General features: G+C 47.0%; 1 protein-coding gene across 3 annotated transcripts in view; it reads left to right on the top strand.

Annotated features, from left to right (window-relative positions):
* The first annotated feature begins 3,872 nt into the window (after positions 1 to 3,872).
* Positions 3,873 to 15,333, top strand: part of LOC120919538 (opioid growth factor receptor-like) — a 36,503-nt gene continuing 25,042 nt past the window's right edge. Inside the window, exons 1-3 of one of the 3 annotated variants that reach the window (XM_040331742.1) lie at positions 3,873 to 4,100; positions 14,118 to 14,258; positions 15,178 to 15,234. In XM_040331742.1, the coding sequence (XP_040187676.1) occupies positions 14,154 to 14,258; positions 15,178 to 15,234 (162 nt within the window). In that variant the 5' untranslated portion in view covers positions 3,873 to 4,100; positions 14,118 to 14,153. The remainder of the gene's footprint in view (positions 4,101 to 14,117; positions 14,259 to 15,177; positions 15,235 to 15,333) is intronic. The other 2 variants (XM_040331740.1, XM_040331741.1) reach the window with 2 other exon arrangements.

The following is a 15,333-nucleotide window of genomic DNA, read 5'->3' as shown; positions in this document are numbered from 1 at the left end:
AATAGGTTCCTTTAAGCTAGTGCATTGTTGGTTCACTTACCTTTTCCTTCAATTTCCCTTCTAAATGTTTTTATTCTTTGTCTGAATTTCTCACTTCCTGTTCCTCCTCAGTAAGCTTGCCCCCGTCATCCATGGGGGTTAGTCAGCCAAAACAGTTTACTGAGGAGGAACAGGAAGTGAGAAATTCAGACAAAAAAAAAACATTCAGAAGGGAAATTGAAGGAAAAGGTAAGTGAACCAACAATTCACTAGCTTAAAGGAACCTATTTAGAAAATAAAAAACGAACCTTTACAACCCCTTTAAGAGAAGAGTGGAAAATAAACCAGACAAAGCTCCGTTGTTGAAAGTTCCTGGAGAAGCAGAATTTTTTAAACCACACGCAAATGACGATATAAAGATTCTAGCGTGTGTTGGGGTAGGTAGAGAACATAAGACTCCCTCCACCTACAGTCGAGCAAAACACTGTATGTAAAGAAAAATATTTTATTTACTAATACATTATTTTATATAATAAAAATGACAATAAAGCAACATAAACCCCTAACTCGAAATATGTGCGTTTATTTTTTGCAAGCTCCCATTCTAATGACAAAGGAATATAAATGATTCTATTCTTGTAATTAAAACTATTCATTGTACAGTGGAACCTTGGATTACAAGCATAATCCATTCCGGGACAATGCTTGTAATCCAAAGCACTCGCATATCAAAGCGAGTTGTCCCATAGAAATCAATGGAAGCGAAGATAATTTGTTCCGCATTGACTTCTATGGCATGCAATACCGCATGTGGCCAGAGATGGGGGGGGGGCGACGGAGAGCCTCGGAAATACTCAGGGACAGCTTGCCTGATCTCAAAAACCCTTGAAAAGGCTCTGAACTGAGTATTTCCAAGTATTTCCGAAAGGCTCCTAACAATTCCGAGTGTCACTGGCGCCCCCTGGACCTCTGGCCAAATGCAGTACTGCACACCCCATTAGCTTGAATTCTGCTTGTTTTGCGAGACAACACTCACAAACCGATTTTAGGATTTTTTTTTTAAAGTTGCTCTCTTTTTTTTTTAAATGCTCGTTAACCGCGTTTCTCGTAAACCAAGGTTCCACTGTACATGTGTTACATTTGATACTGGTAAAAGGCCATCAGGTTTTTTATACTGCAGTCTGTGTCCTTTTGGGGATATTTCACTTCACTTCCTGTCCTGGAGAAACAACAGGAAGTCAAATCAAATCTCTTCAGATTAAGGGGAAAGTCCCCCTTCGACAGTGGTCACCAAAACGGGTGTCCCTATCGGAAGATTCCTCCTCTATTCCTGTTCTGATGACAACTGCTAGATTTTGGATTCCCCATCACTGACAGTGGTCACCAGGACAGTGGGACAGAAGAAAATGTAAATACATTTATTATATTCGTAGGTAATGTCGGCTGGTCCCACCCATCGCAGCTTGTGATTGGACAACGATAGAGCAGCAATATATTGATGTGCCCACCCTTCTGCTACCCCTTCTTTTCAGCATTTTTGGGGCCTATTTAATCTATGCATGCGCATGGAGGTGCATTTTTTTATAGCATTAGGCAGGTGCATTATCATGTGTCAATGTGCATTTTCTTTGTGCGTTGATATGAGTTATTGACATGCATTGACACTCATTTCCATTGTATTTTTGACCTTATTTTCTGGAGGCGATAGATTTAACTGCCATTAATACCTGTTGCCAGCAGGGCCGTTGGAAGGAATTTGGGGGCCCCAAGCAAAATGAGGGCCCCCAAGCACCCCCCGCGCACACAAAACCTGCCTTCTTACTCCCCCCCAGTCCCTATGTTTTTCTATTCTCACCTCCCCTTCTTCCCTGTAGGCTGCCGCTGTAGCGTGGCCAAGCTCCTCTTAGTCCGGTTTTCTATCATTATGGGTCCCCAGTCCCCTATCAGATAGTGCCGGGGCTGGGCCGGGTACCGCGCGGTACAGGAGATTCAGTTTCCTGTGTTCCCGGCCGGACTGAAAGGAAGTGAGCACTCAGTGTGCACTTCCTGCCAGTCTGGCCGGGAACCGGAAAATGAATCTCCTGTACCGCGCGCGGTACCCGGCTGGACTGACAGGACTCCAGGAGGAAGGAAAAGGAGCTCGGCCACGCTACAGCCTGGGAAGGGGAAGTTGGGGGCCCCAGGCCAGCTCGGGGGCCCCAAGCAATTGTTTGTTTTGCCTGTCCTGTAGCAACGGGCCTGGTTGCCAGCATATGAAAATAAATGTAACGTGCGCTTTGTTGTAAAGTCATTGACTTCTGTGGGTCTTCCAGTGCACTAAAAAACAAAAAAATAACGACATTATTTTCTAAAACGCACAGCACTGCTGGGATGGCATTTTTTATTTTTTTCGTCTTCACTTCCTGTCCCAGAGAAACAACAGGAAATAAGAGAAAATCTCTCCAAGATCCCCCCCAAAAAATCTCCCTTTGGGTGCCTGTCAAAATCTGCACCCCGAGTTAAATATGCTGCAATCCAAAACATCATGGCCACGGCATGTGTACAGCCCGGTCCGGCTGGTGTTTTACAGTTCAGCCAGAGGCTCTAATAGGCTTCAAAATAGGCTGGGCTCGGGGCTTGGAGCCCACCCAGGTGTGTTGCAACAGCGAATGAATATTTCGCTGTTGCAGCACTGATCCTCCTCCTGACCAATCGGGAATTGGATCTTATGCCCGTCACCCAATTGGCTGAAAGGACAGGCGATCCTATTGGATGCCTAGGAGGAGGAGAGGAGATGCACAGCGGAAGTGAGGAGAAGAAGACACAGGAGCCGCTGCCCGATGTCCAGCCTGATGTCTGCCGATGTCCTGATCCCCGCCGCTGCCCGATGTGCCCACCGATGCCCCATGTCCCCACCGCTGCCCGATATCCCAGCCGCTGCCCACCGATGCCCAATCCCCACCGCTGCCTGATGTGCCCACCGATGCCCGTTGTGCCCACCAATTCCCAATCCCCGCCGCTGCCCGATGTGCCCACCGATGCCCAATCCCCACCGCTGCCTGATGTGCCCACCGATGCCCGATGTGCCCACCGATGCCCAATCCCGCCGCTGCCCGATGTGCCCACCGATGCCCAATCCCCACCGCTGCCTGATGTGCCCACCGATGCCCACCAATTCCCAATCCCGCCGCTGCCCGATGTGCCCATCGATGCCCCATGTCCCCACCGCTGCCCGATGTGCCCACCGATGCCCAATCCCCTCCACTGCCATCAGTGCCCACCGATGCCCAATCCCCACTGCTGCCCGATGTGCCCACCGATGCCCAATCCCCGCTGCTGCCTGATATGCCCACCAATTCCCAATCCCCGCTGCTGCCTGATGTGCCCACCGATGCCCAATCCCCGCCACTGCCCGATGTGCGCCCCGATGCCCAATCCCTACCGCTGCCCGATGTGCCCACTGATGCCTGATGTCCCCGCTGCTGCCCGATATGCCCACCAATTCCCAATCCCCGCCACTGCCCGATGTGCCCGCCGCCTAGATGGGGTAAGTGCTGCAGGACTGGCAGACAGCGAGGGGAGGGGGTTGGAGGTGCGGCTGGGGGGAGGGGGTGGTTGTTTGCCGCACATCAGCAGAGGTGCCGACATCGAGGGACACCAGGACAGGTAAGTCTCCATTTATTAAAAGCCAGTAGCTGCAGTATGTGTAGCTTCTGGCTTTTTTTTTTTTTTTTTTTCTTTTAAGGGGGAAAATCTTCCGGTCTGTAAGTGGTATATATTTTTTTGTATCATTCTCCTTTAAGGGGGCGTGGCAGGGGGGGTGTCCTATGCCTACATACTTTTGCTAACAAGTGCCCCTCATTTTTATTTTATGTATTTTTGCCTTTAGGACAATAAAGAGTTTAGACAATTCTACAAAAAAAAACAACGAAACCATAAAAATATAAAAGTAAACCTAAAACTGAGCAAAGTATTGAAGTGATTTGTGTTTCTAGTTCTCTATAGACCGTCCCAGGCCAGGAATGGAAAGTGAAAGGAGCAGAGAGGAGTCCACACCTTCCTGATCACAGAGCTGCGCAGTGTAGTGACCCTTGTCCTTCCTGATCACAGACAAGTGTTTTCTTCTACTCTCCACACTTCAGGTAAGAAGATCGGGGATCTCAAGGGATTGGTGCTACAAAATGTCACTTCTGACTTTCTGCTTTTCATTGCTGCTTCGCTTTTACCACTTCAAAGTAAAGTTTCATGTATCTACATGTCTTACTAAGAGCTGTTGTTATTGCACCCGCTTGTCCCGATCTATGAGCTCCCATACACCTTGCAATCTGTGCAATCCCTATATCATCTCCTTTAGATCTCACCATTTCTTGGGGGACGTTTCCTAGCAGTGTCTGCATAATGTGTGCAGTCTCCATTGGAAGTCAATGTAACAGGGTGACAACTGGGAGATGAGCACAGAAGAATGTTGTCACCCTATAATAGAAAGTGCCTGAGCAAACACCCTGGTGGCAGCCAACGATTGCTTTAACCACTTAAGGACCAGACCTGTTTTTCAGACTTGTTGTTTACAAGTTAACCACTTCATTACTGGGCACTTAAACCCCCCTTCGTGCCCAGACCGATTTTCAGCTTTCAGCCCTGACGCATTTTGAATGACAATTGCGCGGTCATACAACACTGTACCCAAATTATATTTTTATCGTTTTTTTTTCCCCACAAATAGAGCTTTCTTTTGGTGGTATTTGATCACCTCTGCGGCTTTTATTTTTTGCGCTATATACAAAAAAAGACAGAAAATTTTGAAAAAAAACACAATTATTTACTTTTTGATATAACAATATCCCAATTTAAAAAAAATATATATATATATTTTTATCCTCGGTTTAGGCCAAAACGTATTCTTCTACATATTTTTGTTAAAAAAAATCGCAAACATCAGGCTGGACATCGGGCAGCGGCTCCTGTGTCTTCTTCTCCTCGCTTCCGCTGTGCATCTCCTCTCCTCCTCCTAGGCATCCAGGCCAAAATGTATTCTTCTACATATTTTTGTTAAAAAAAATCGCAATAAGCGTAAATTGATTGGTTTGCGCAAAAGTTATAGGGCCAGATTCAGGTACAAATACGTTACGCTGCGGCGGAGTAACGTATCCCATTTGCGTTACACCGCCGCAGGTTTACAGCGTAAGTGCCTGATTCACAAAGCTCTTACCTGTAAACTTGCGGCGGTGTAACGTAAATCCGCTCGGCGCAAGCCCGCCTAATTCAAATGGGGCTGGGCACCATTTAAATTAGGCGCGTTCCCGCGCCGAACGTACTGCGCATGCTCCGTCGTGCGCTAAATGACGTCGCAAGGACGTCATTGGTTTCGACGTTAATGTAAATGGCGTCCAGCGCCATTCACGGACGACTTACGCAAACGATGTGAATTTTAAAATTTTGACGCGAGAACGACGGCCATACTTAACATTGGCTAGGCCACCTAGAGGGCAGCCTTAGTTTTACGCGGCGTATCTCGACGGAAACGACGGAAATTTAGAGCGACGGGTAAAGCGTACGTTCGTGAATCGCCGTAACTAGTCATTTGCATATTCTACGCCGACCGCAATGGAATCGCCACCTAGTGGCCGGCCTAGAATTGCATCCTAAGATCCGACGGTGTAAGTCAATTACACCTGTCAGATCTTAGGGCTATCTATGCGTAACTGATTCTAACTGATTCTATGAATCAGCCGCATAGTTAGGACGGGCGGATCACAGAGATACGACGGCGTATCAGGAGATACGCCGTCGTATCTCTTTTGTGAATCTGGCCCATAGCGCCTACAAAATAGGGAATAGAATTATAATTTTATTGTTATTTTTTTACCAGTAATGGCGGCGATCTGCGTTTTTTTTTTTTTTTTTTGTCAGTCCTGCGATATTGCGGCGGACATATCGGACAGTTTTGACACAATTTTGGGACCATTCACATTTATACAGCGAACAGTGCTATAAAAATGCACTAATTACTGTATAAATGTGACTGGCAGGGAAGGGGTTAACACTAGGGGGTGAGGAAGGGGTTAAATGTATTCCCTGGGTGTGTTCTAACTGTGTGTGGAGGGGGACTGACTGGGGGAGGTGACCGATGCTGTGTCCCTATGTACAAGGGACACAGCATCGGTCTCCTCTCTCCCTGACAAGACGTGGAGCTCTGTGTTTACACACAGAGCTCCACGTCCCTGCTGTCACCGCCGATCGCGGGTACCTGGCGGACATCGCGGCCGCCAGGCACGCGCATCGGCATCTCAGCGAGGCGCCGGGCACAGTGTTTCCGCACTGCGCGCCCCCAGCGGCGCGCACAGGGAATGTAAACAACAGGACGTCCAGGGACGTCCACCCGGCACTTGAGAGTCAACCCCCAGCCCAGGGCCATAGTTTGAGGACCTCTGCCCTAGAGAATAAAATGGAGATTGTTGCAATTCTTTACGTCACACTGTATTGCGCAGCGGTCTTACAAACGCATAGTAGCCCATTATGTGACGCTTACCTGCAGTAGAAGCCCGCAATGTCGCCATCTTCCTCCATGGCAGCGAGCGTCCATCTTCACCCCTCTTCCGGGGGCCGCGAACTCCGGCTCTGTGACTGGCCAGGGTTGCGTGACGTCACAGATTCTGCGCACCACAAGAACGATCGTAGCGGCGGTTCTGCCGCTTGATTGTTCTTATAGGCGGTGGGAGGGGACGTCGTCGTCGTGTCCACACCCCCCCCCCCGCCAACATCCAGTGCTTCTCCGGCTCTCCCGTGCCATCGAAGTCCCGAAGAACGAGTTGGCCGCTGCCGGATGGGGAGGATAGAGATTTCTCTATGACCAGCTGAGGCCCGGGCGCGACGTTACCCGGAAGTAAACAAAGCCGCAATCTCATGCTTTCCAGCCTGAAGGAGAGATGTGAGGTCTTATTGACCCCGCCTCTCTCCATAAAGAGGACCTGTCACACACATTCCTATTACAAGGGATGTTTACATTCCTTGTAATAGGAATAAAAGTGATTAAAAAAAAATGTGAAAAAAATAATAATAATAAAAAAAAATGTAAATGCCCCTGTCCCTCGTAGCCCGCGTTCAGAAACGAACGCGCACGCAAGTCCCGCCCACATATGTAAACGCCGTTCAAACCACACATGTGAGGTATCCATGCGTGTGTTAGAGCGAGAGCAATAATTCTAGCACTATACCTTCCCTGTAACTCTAAACTGGTAACCTGTAAAAAAAAAAAAAGCGTCGCCTATGGAGATTTTTAAGTTCCCGAAGTTTGGCACCATTCCATGAGTGTGCGCAATTTTAAAGCGTGACAAGTTAAGTATCTATTTACTCGGCGTAACATCATCTTTCACATTATACAAAAAAATTGGGCTAACTTTACTGGTTTGTTATTTTTTCCCCCAAAAAAAAGACGTTTGAAAAATAATTGCGCAAATACCGTGCGAGATAAAAAGTTGCAATGACCGCCACTTTATTCCCTAGGGTGTCTGCTAAAAAAAATATAATGTTTGGGGGTTCTGAGTAATTTTCTAGCAAAGAAATAATGATTTTTACATGAAGGAGAGAAGTGCCAGAATAGGCGCGGTATGGAAGTGGTTAATGTGACAAATCTACCACTAAGCCCTGGTTCACATTGATGAACCAGGGTGAAATCTGCGGCAATTGCCGGGAATGGGCGAATCGATTTCGGGGTGCGATTTCCATTGACCTCTGTGCAGAAACCCACACAGAGGTCTCTGACACTTTTTGGGGACCAGTGAAAAAAAAAGCACTGTCACTGTATTAATGACACTGGCAGGGAAGGGGTTAACATCAGGGGCGAGCAAAGGGTGCTCCTAGGGAGTAATTGGGAGTCGCCAGTGGCTCCAGGCCAAGAAGTGTCGGATCACGTACTAGGAATGTGATCTGGCACAGAGAGTCCGCCCTGCTGCAAGTATATCTGCGTGGGGCAGTCTGCATGTGATTAAAGTATAATTAAATACAAAACTTTTTATATAGTTTTGAATAGAGTAGAGCTTTATTAGAACACCTGTCAGTTCGTATTGCTGCCTGTGCCCCCATTAAGGAGATTCCTTCTCTCTAATTGTGCTGGTTACCATTATCATTGAAAGTGAAAGTAAAATCCCCAAATGTTGGATTGTCCACAGAAACGTAAGAGGGGAAATCACTAGTTCTGGTAACCTGGGGGGGGGGAGTGGTCCCTAAGGATTTCCTCTCACTTCCTGTTTGGCTATGGAACAGGAAGTGAAGGGAAATTTCTGCAATGGGGACACAGACTGCGAATAAAAATCTGACAGGGGTTATTAAAGAAAATATTGCCTATAATTCTACTTTTAATGTGTGTTGAAATCTCCATTTGGAAGCCCATGTGATAGGGTGAGGTGAGCACAACTGAGAGATAATGTTGTCACCCTGTAATAGAATGTTGTCACCCAATAAAGTGGCTGAACAAACTCCTTTATGGCAGCCAACGGGTTACTTTAAGGCTAGGTTCACACTGCCGCACGGAGAGGCTCACAGCAGGGGTCCGGTGTGTCCCTGATCACCGTTTTCAGGTCCAATTTTGGTCCGAATTTTTGGCTGAAATGGACCAGAAGACACACTGGGCTCCTGTGCAATTCGCACCGGAGATGTGAGAACCGACTCCATTGAGAGCTGGTCACAATCTCCTAGTGAACCCAGCCTCTGATGAGGACACCTGATGTAAAGAGGGACTCTGATGAGGACACCTAATGTAAAGAGGGACTCTGATGGGGACATCTGAGATAAAGAGGGACTCTGATGGGGATATCTGAGGTAAAGTGGGGCTCTGATGGGGATATCTGAGATAAAGAGGGACTCTGATGGGGATATCTGAGGTAAAGAGGGACTCTGATGGGGATATCTGAGGTAAAGTGGGGCTCTGATGGGGATATCTGAGGTAAAGTGGGACTCTGATGGGGATATCTGAGGTAAAGTGGGACTAGGGTTGCCACCTTATCCCTTTAAAACAGAACACATATGAATTACACAGGTTCTGAGGCTGATTTAATGCAGAGAAGGCACCAAATGAGTCTAATTACCACCTTAATTAGCCACAGAACCTGTGTAATTCATATGTGTTCTGTTTTAAAGGGATGAGGTGGCAACCCTAAGTGGGACTCTGATGGGGATATATGAGGTAAAGAGTGACTCTGATGGGGATATCTGAGGTAAAGTGGGGCTCTGATGGGGATATCTGAGGTAAAGTGCGACTCTGATGGGGATATCTGAGGTAAAGTGGGACTCTGATGGGGACATCTGAGGTAAAGAGGGACTCTGATGGGGATATCTGAGGTAAAGTGGGACTCTGATGGGGATATATGAGGTAAAGTGGGACTCTGATGGGGACATCTGAGGTAAAGAGGGACTCTGATGGGGATATCTGAGGTAAAGTGGGACTCTGATGGGGATATCTGAGGTAAAGTGGGGCTCTGATGGGGATATAAAATCTGACAGGGGTTATTAAAGAAAATATTGCCTATAATTCTACTTTTAATGTGTGTTGAAATCTTCATTTGGAAGCCCATGTGATAGGGTGAGCACAACTGGGAGATGAGCACAGAAGAATGTTGTCACCCTGTAATAGAATGTTGTCACCCAATAAAGTAGCTGAACAAACTCCTTTAAGGCTGGGTTCACACTGCCGCACGGAGAGGCTCACAGCAAGGGTCCGGTGTGTCCCTAATCACCGTTTTTAGGTAAAATTTTGGTCCGAATCTTTGGCTGAATTCGGGCCTGAAATGGACCAGAAGACACACTGGGCTCCTGTGCAATTCGCACTGGAGATGTGAGAACCGACTCCATTGAGAGCTGGTCACAATCTCCTAGTGAACCCAGCCTCCGATGAGGACATCTGATGTAAAGAGGGACTGATGAGTTCACCTAATGTAAAGAGGTACTCTGATGGGGACATCTGAGGTAAAGAGGGACTCTGATGGGGATATCTGAGGTAAAGTGGGGCTCTGATGGGGACATCTGAGGTAAAGAGGGACTCTGATGGGGATATCTGAGGTAAAGTGGGGCTCTGATGGGGATATCTGAGATAAAGTGGGGCTCTGATGGGGATATCTGAGATAAAGAGGGACTCTGATGGGGATATCTGAGGTAAAGTGGGGCTCTGATGGGGATATCTGAGGTAAAGTGGGACTAGGGTTGCCACCTTATCCCTTTAAAACAGAACACATATGAATTACACAGGTTCTGAGGCTGATTTAATGCAGATAAGGCACCAAATGAGTCTAATTACCACCTTAATTAGCCACAGAACCTGTGTAATTCATATGTGTTCTGTTTTAAAGGGATGAGGTGGCAACCCTAAGTGGGACTCTGATGGGGATATCTGAGGTAAAGTGGGGCTCTGATGGGGATATCTGAGGTAAAGTTGGGCTCTGATGGGGATATCTGAGGTAAAGAGGGGCTCTGATGGGGATATCTGAGGTAGAGTGGGGCTCTGATGGGGATATCTGAGATAAAGTGGGACTCTGATGGGGATATCTGAGGTAAAGTGGGACTCTGATGGGGATATCTGAGGTAAAGTGGGACTCTGATGGGGATATCTGAGGTAAAGTGGGGCTCTGATGGGGATATCTGAGGTAAAGTGGGACTCTGATGGGGATATCTGAGGTAAAGTGGGACTCTGATGGGGATATCTGAGGTAAAGTGGGGCTCTGATGGGGATATCTGAGGTAAAGTTGGACTCTGATGGGGATATCTGAGGTAAAGTGGGGCTCTGATGGGGACATCTGTTGTAAAGGGGGACTCTGATGAAGGCACCTTATGTTAAGTGGTTTTATTTTATTTTACTTGAAATGTGGATGTGATTGGCCTACTGTGATGACACAGTGAGGCTGCATATGATGAACACATTTTTATCTAGCAGTAACTATGCATAATTGCCTAAACATTTACTATTTACAGTCTTGCATTACTAACTAGTTACATTTTTCAGTTTTTTTGCCCCCCCCCCCCCCCAAAAGAATTTTAAGCACCAGCCGCCACTGGTAGCTACACAATAAAATCTATACCTTGAGTTAAATGGGTTGTAAACAATTTTTTTTTTTTAAATAACAAACATGTTATACTTGCCTCCACTGTGCAGCTCTTTTTGCATAGAGTGGCCTCGATCCACGTCTTTCCGGGGGTTCCTCGGCGGCTGTCTCTGGTCCTCCCCGCAAGAACTACACACATTCATGCGAGAGAGCTTGCATTGTGTGTAGTCCTTGCGGGCGCGCTCCCGTGATACAGCAAGCGGCCATAGCCGCTCACTGTATCACTCGGCCCCGCCCCTCGGCACGCTGCGTCACTGGATGTTATTGACAGCAGCGCCAGCCAATGGCTGCTCTGCTTTCAATCCATCAGCTCTAGCCAATCATCGGCCATGCTGAGCGGCGAAGAGGATGTCTGGACAAAATGCGGGACCTTCCAGGGGTCAGGTAAGTATAACGGGGGGGGCGGTATTCTCTGAAGTTTTTTCCTTTACAACTCCTTTAAGCTTTAGACTTTGTTTATACTTTTGTGTGTAGCGCCATGCTCCCATTGAGTATGCGCTATTTGTGTTAAATTTTAGTTGTCTGAGCTGTAGTTTAGCTCAGAAGGATTATGCTAAATTGTTGGTTCTTTTTCAGTTCAGCTTGGTTGCACAATTTTCCCCTTGACAGTGGGTGCCGCTGTTACCACTGGTCAAGGTTGGAAAGGCAGCAGGCTGGATGCATTGGGTATCTCTTTCCCAGAAGCAGCTCAGGGGGCGTGGTCAACCCGCTGTGCATTCTGGGGAGGGGTACTTAAGGGACAGAGGCCATTTTGGCAGGGTCTTCCGATAATGACCTGATGGCCCTCCTGGCCTCAGGGATGTGTGAGCTGTTTCGTAGCCTCGGGGCCGGGTGATCTGAGGCCTCGCAACTGAGGAGGAGTTTCTGGGACCCACGGTCCTTCACTACCTTGCCTACGGGAGGAAGCTGAACCAGTGGGATTCAATTGAAGGACGTATCCGGGAAAATCTACCTCACTGTGCTGCCGGCCTGGCTGAAAGATTCTTGGCACTGTGAGTTCTGTACTTTATTGGAACTATACAAAGTGTGCGAGTGGTTACACGATCTTGTGGCAGAAGATCGTGGGACGGCCTCACAACACTTATCAAGTCTGTGGCAGAGACTTTGACGAGCTTCGCACCAGCTGCTAGGCCAGTGAGAGTAGGCCTATCTGGTGGTTGCTGAAATCCAGTGTGAGTGAGTGAGTAATGCGAACTTAATCGCCTCAAGGCGCTTTGCATCCAGTGTCGTCCTGATCCTTCAGAAGAGGTGGGTCTTTCGTTTTTTCCTAAAAGCCCAATGGTTTTCTTCCAAGCGGATGGTCGTGGGTTGAGCATTCCAAAGCCAGGGTCCTTGGACTGCAAATTTACGCTCTCCCTTAGATTTGTAGCGGGATTTGGGGAAGGTTTTGGTTGGTTGACCGGAGCACGCGATTGGTGACGTAGGGCTTTATTTTCTCGCTTAAGTATTGAGGAGTGTTTCCTTGTGTACATTTGTGGGTGAGGCAGAGTGTGGAACTGAATTAATCCTCTGGATCTAAGTTGTGCACGTGATCCGCAAAGCAAAGGTACCCAAGTCTTTCCCCATCCCTCTACCCCTCTGTTGGAGAACTTTGTTCAATAAAAACCTTGAAATAGACTGGGGGCCGGATTCAGGTAGATCTGCGCAATGTTACGGCGTATTTACGCTACGCCACCATAAGTCAAAGAGGAAAGTGCTGTATTCACAAAGCACTTGCCTCCTAAGTTACAGCGGCGTAGCGTAAATGGGCCCGGCGTAAGCGCGCGTAATTCAAATGAGGATGAGGGGGCGTGTTTTATGTTAATTATTGGTGACCCAACGTGATTGACGTTTTTCCCGAACGGCGCATGCGCCGTCCGTGGAATTTCCCAGTGTGCATTGCTCCAAAGTACACCGCAAGGACGTCATTGGTTTCGACGTGAACGTAAATTACGTCCAGCCCCATTCACGGACGAGTTACGCAAACGATGTAAAATTTTCAAATTTTGATGCGTGAACTACGGCCATACTTAACATTGGCTACGCCACCTAGGGGGCATGTCTTTCTTTATGCGGCGTATCTCTTACGGAAACGGCGTATCTTTACTGCGACGGGCAAGCGTACGTTCGTGAATCGGTGTATCTAGTAATTTACATATTCTACGCCAAAATCAAGCGCCACCTAGCGGCCAGCAGAAAAATTGCACCCTAAGATACGACGGTGCAGGCCGTCGTATCTTAGCTAGGTTTAAGTGTATCTCAGTTTGAGCATACACTTAAACTTACGACGGGCTTAGATTCAGAGTTACGTCGGCGTATCTACTGATACGCCGGCGTAACTCTTTGTGAATCCGGCCCTTTGTGTTTGGTGCAGACATTTTTGTGGACAACTCTTCAAGGTGAACCCCTGAAACGAGCGTATGGAACAGTAAGGTAACGGCAGGCCCAAATCTAAACCAGCAGCTCCTTCGGGGGTAGTGCTACACGTGTTTTGGGGGGGCATCAAAAATCATGCAGCTGAACCATGTTTGCCCAGTCACTTCCTGATCTAGGGTACAACATTCTGTTCTTGTTTCCCAATTGTACTCCTGCGTTGTCACCCTGTAACATGGGCTCCTAATGGAGACTACTAATTTACAACGTAGTAGGGCAGCTGCTCAGACTGAAACTTGGAATACAGCAACGATCGCTGTAGTAGTGAAGACTATTGCAGTGATTTCTCCATCCTACAGGTATGGCATATGCATACTTATATTGGTCCAATGTAACTATATAATTAAATCCATAGCTGGAATGCAGCTTTATTGAAAGCTTCCTTTTTAAAAAATATTCATAAATCACATCTGAAATCTCTTCAGCATGTAACAATTTATATGAGGTTTTAGTGATTGGGTTTGTTTATGCTGTAATATTGAGTGATAGTTGAGTAGTACTCTAAAAGGAGAATACCAATCGGTCATTTTGCTTCCTAAAAAATATCGCAATGGGTTGACAGCAAAGCGGCACACATATCATGATGTATTGCCCTTTCTGTACAGATGTATGAATCCTTAGCGGATCCTATGTGAAAAGTTTATTTTTGTGTTTTAGGTTTACCAGCCCTTTTAACCTGGCTGTCGTGATAGAATGGATAGGACCTCTTATGACTCAACCTGGGAGGAAGATGAGGATGATGACCGTGTGGAGCGAGAATGGTCTACAAATAACATGAAGGTCATGAATTATACACAGGTATGTAAAGTTACTCTGGAGAATTTCATAGCTGTGGACCAACACAGATCCTCCTTAAATATATTTTTTATTTTTCCTTCATCTTGCTGACTTCTTGTCACCCAGGACAGGTCTTTAGTAGGACATGGATGGCCCCACCTATGTACCATTGCTCCTCTGTTATCCTGTCACCAGGCTAGGGGCAGGTAGGTGACCAAAGTGGCCATCTTTTCCACAATCACCCTTCAGATGGGTGGGTGCCATTACATCTTCACGTGGGGAAGGGTTTGGACAGGAAAGACATCTGCAGCTTGGGTAGATGGTAAACTTATGCCGCGTACACACGATCGGACATTCCGACAACAAAACACGTGGATTTTTTTGCGACGGAATGTTGGCTCAAACTTGTCTTGCATACACACGGTCACACAAATGTTGTCGGAAATTCAACGGCATTATAAAAGGGAAGTTCAATACCAAGTCCTTCTGCTAATCTCGTGTTAGTAGAGGTTTGGAGAGAGACGATTCGTGCTTTTCAGTCCGTTACAGTGTGACAAATGTGCTACTTTTACCAGAAGGAGCACTTCCGTCTTGTACTTGATTCAGAGCATGCTTGGAATTGTGTGCGCCGGAATTGTCTACACACGCTCAGAGACGGATTTTGTTGTCGGGAAAATTTGAGATCCAGCTCTCAAATTTTTGTTGTCGGCAATTCCGACAGAAAATGTCCGTTGGAGCTTACACGCGGTTGGGATTTCCGACAACAAGCTCCCATCGAACATTTGTTGTCGGAAATTACGACCGTGTGTACGCGGCATTAGTGTTGTAAAATTTTAGGTTGTGGAATTTTATCTCCTTGAAGTATATTGTTCTTTGTGCAGTTTTTTTTTTGGATGATGAGCCGCTTGCTCTCCCCATCTGTTGTCTTTATACACCTTAGGCACCATTGACAACCAGAAGGCCGCAAAATGGAAAACACGTAAAATCCAGATATGAGGTAATTTGATGTCTTAACTGGGGAAAACAAGTTGTAAGTACTTTAACCACTTTGAGCCCACGTTATAGACGAAAGACGTCTACAGCGCGGCGCTCAATT

This window comes from Rana temporaria, chromosome 12, assembly GCF_905171775.1.
Source record: "Rana temporaria chromosome 12, aRanTem1.1, whole genome shotgun sequence".
Classification (NCBI taxonomy): Eukaryota; Metazoa; Chordata; class Amphibia; order Anura; family Ranidae; genus Rana; species Rana temporaria.
Note: the sequence above shows the minus strand (reverse complement) of the source record. Positions and strands in the feature narration are given on the sequence as shown.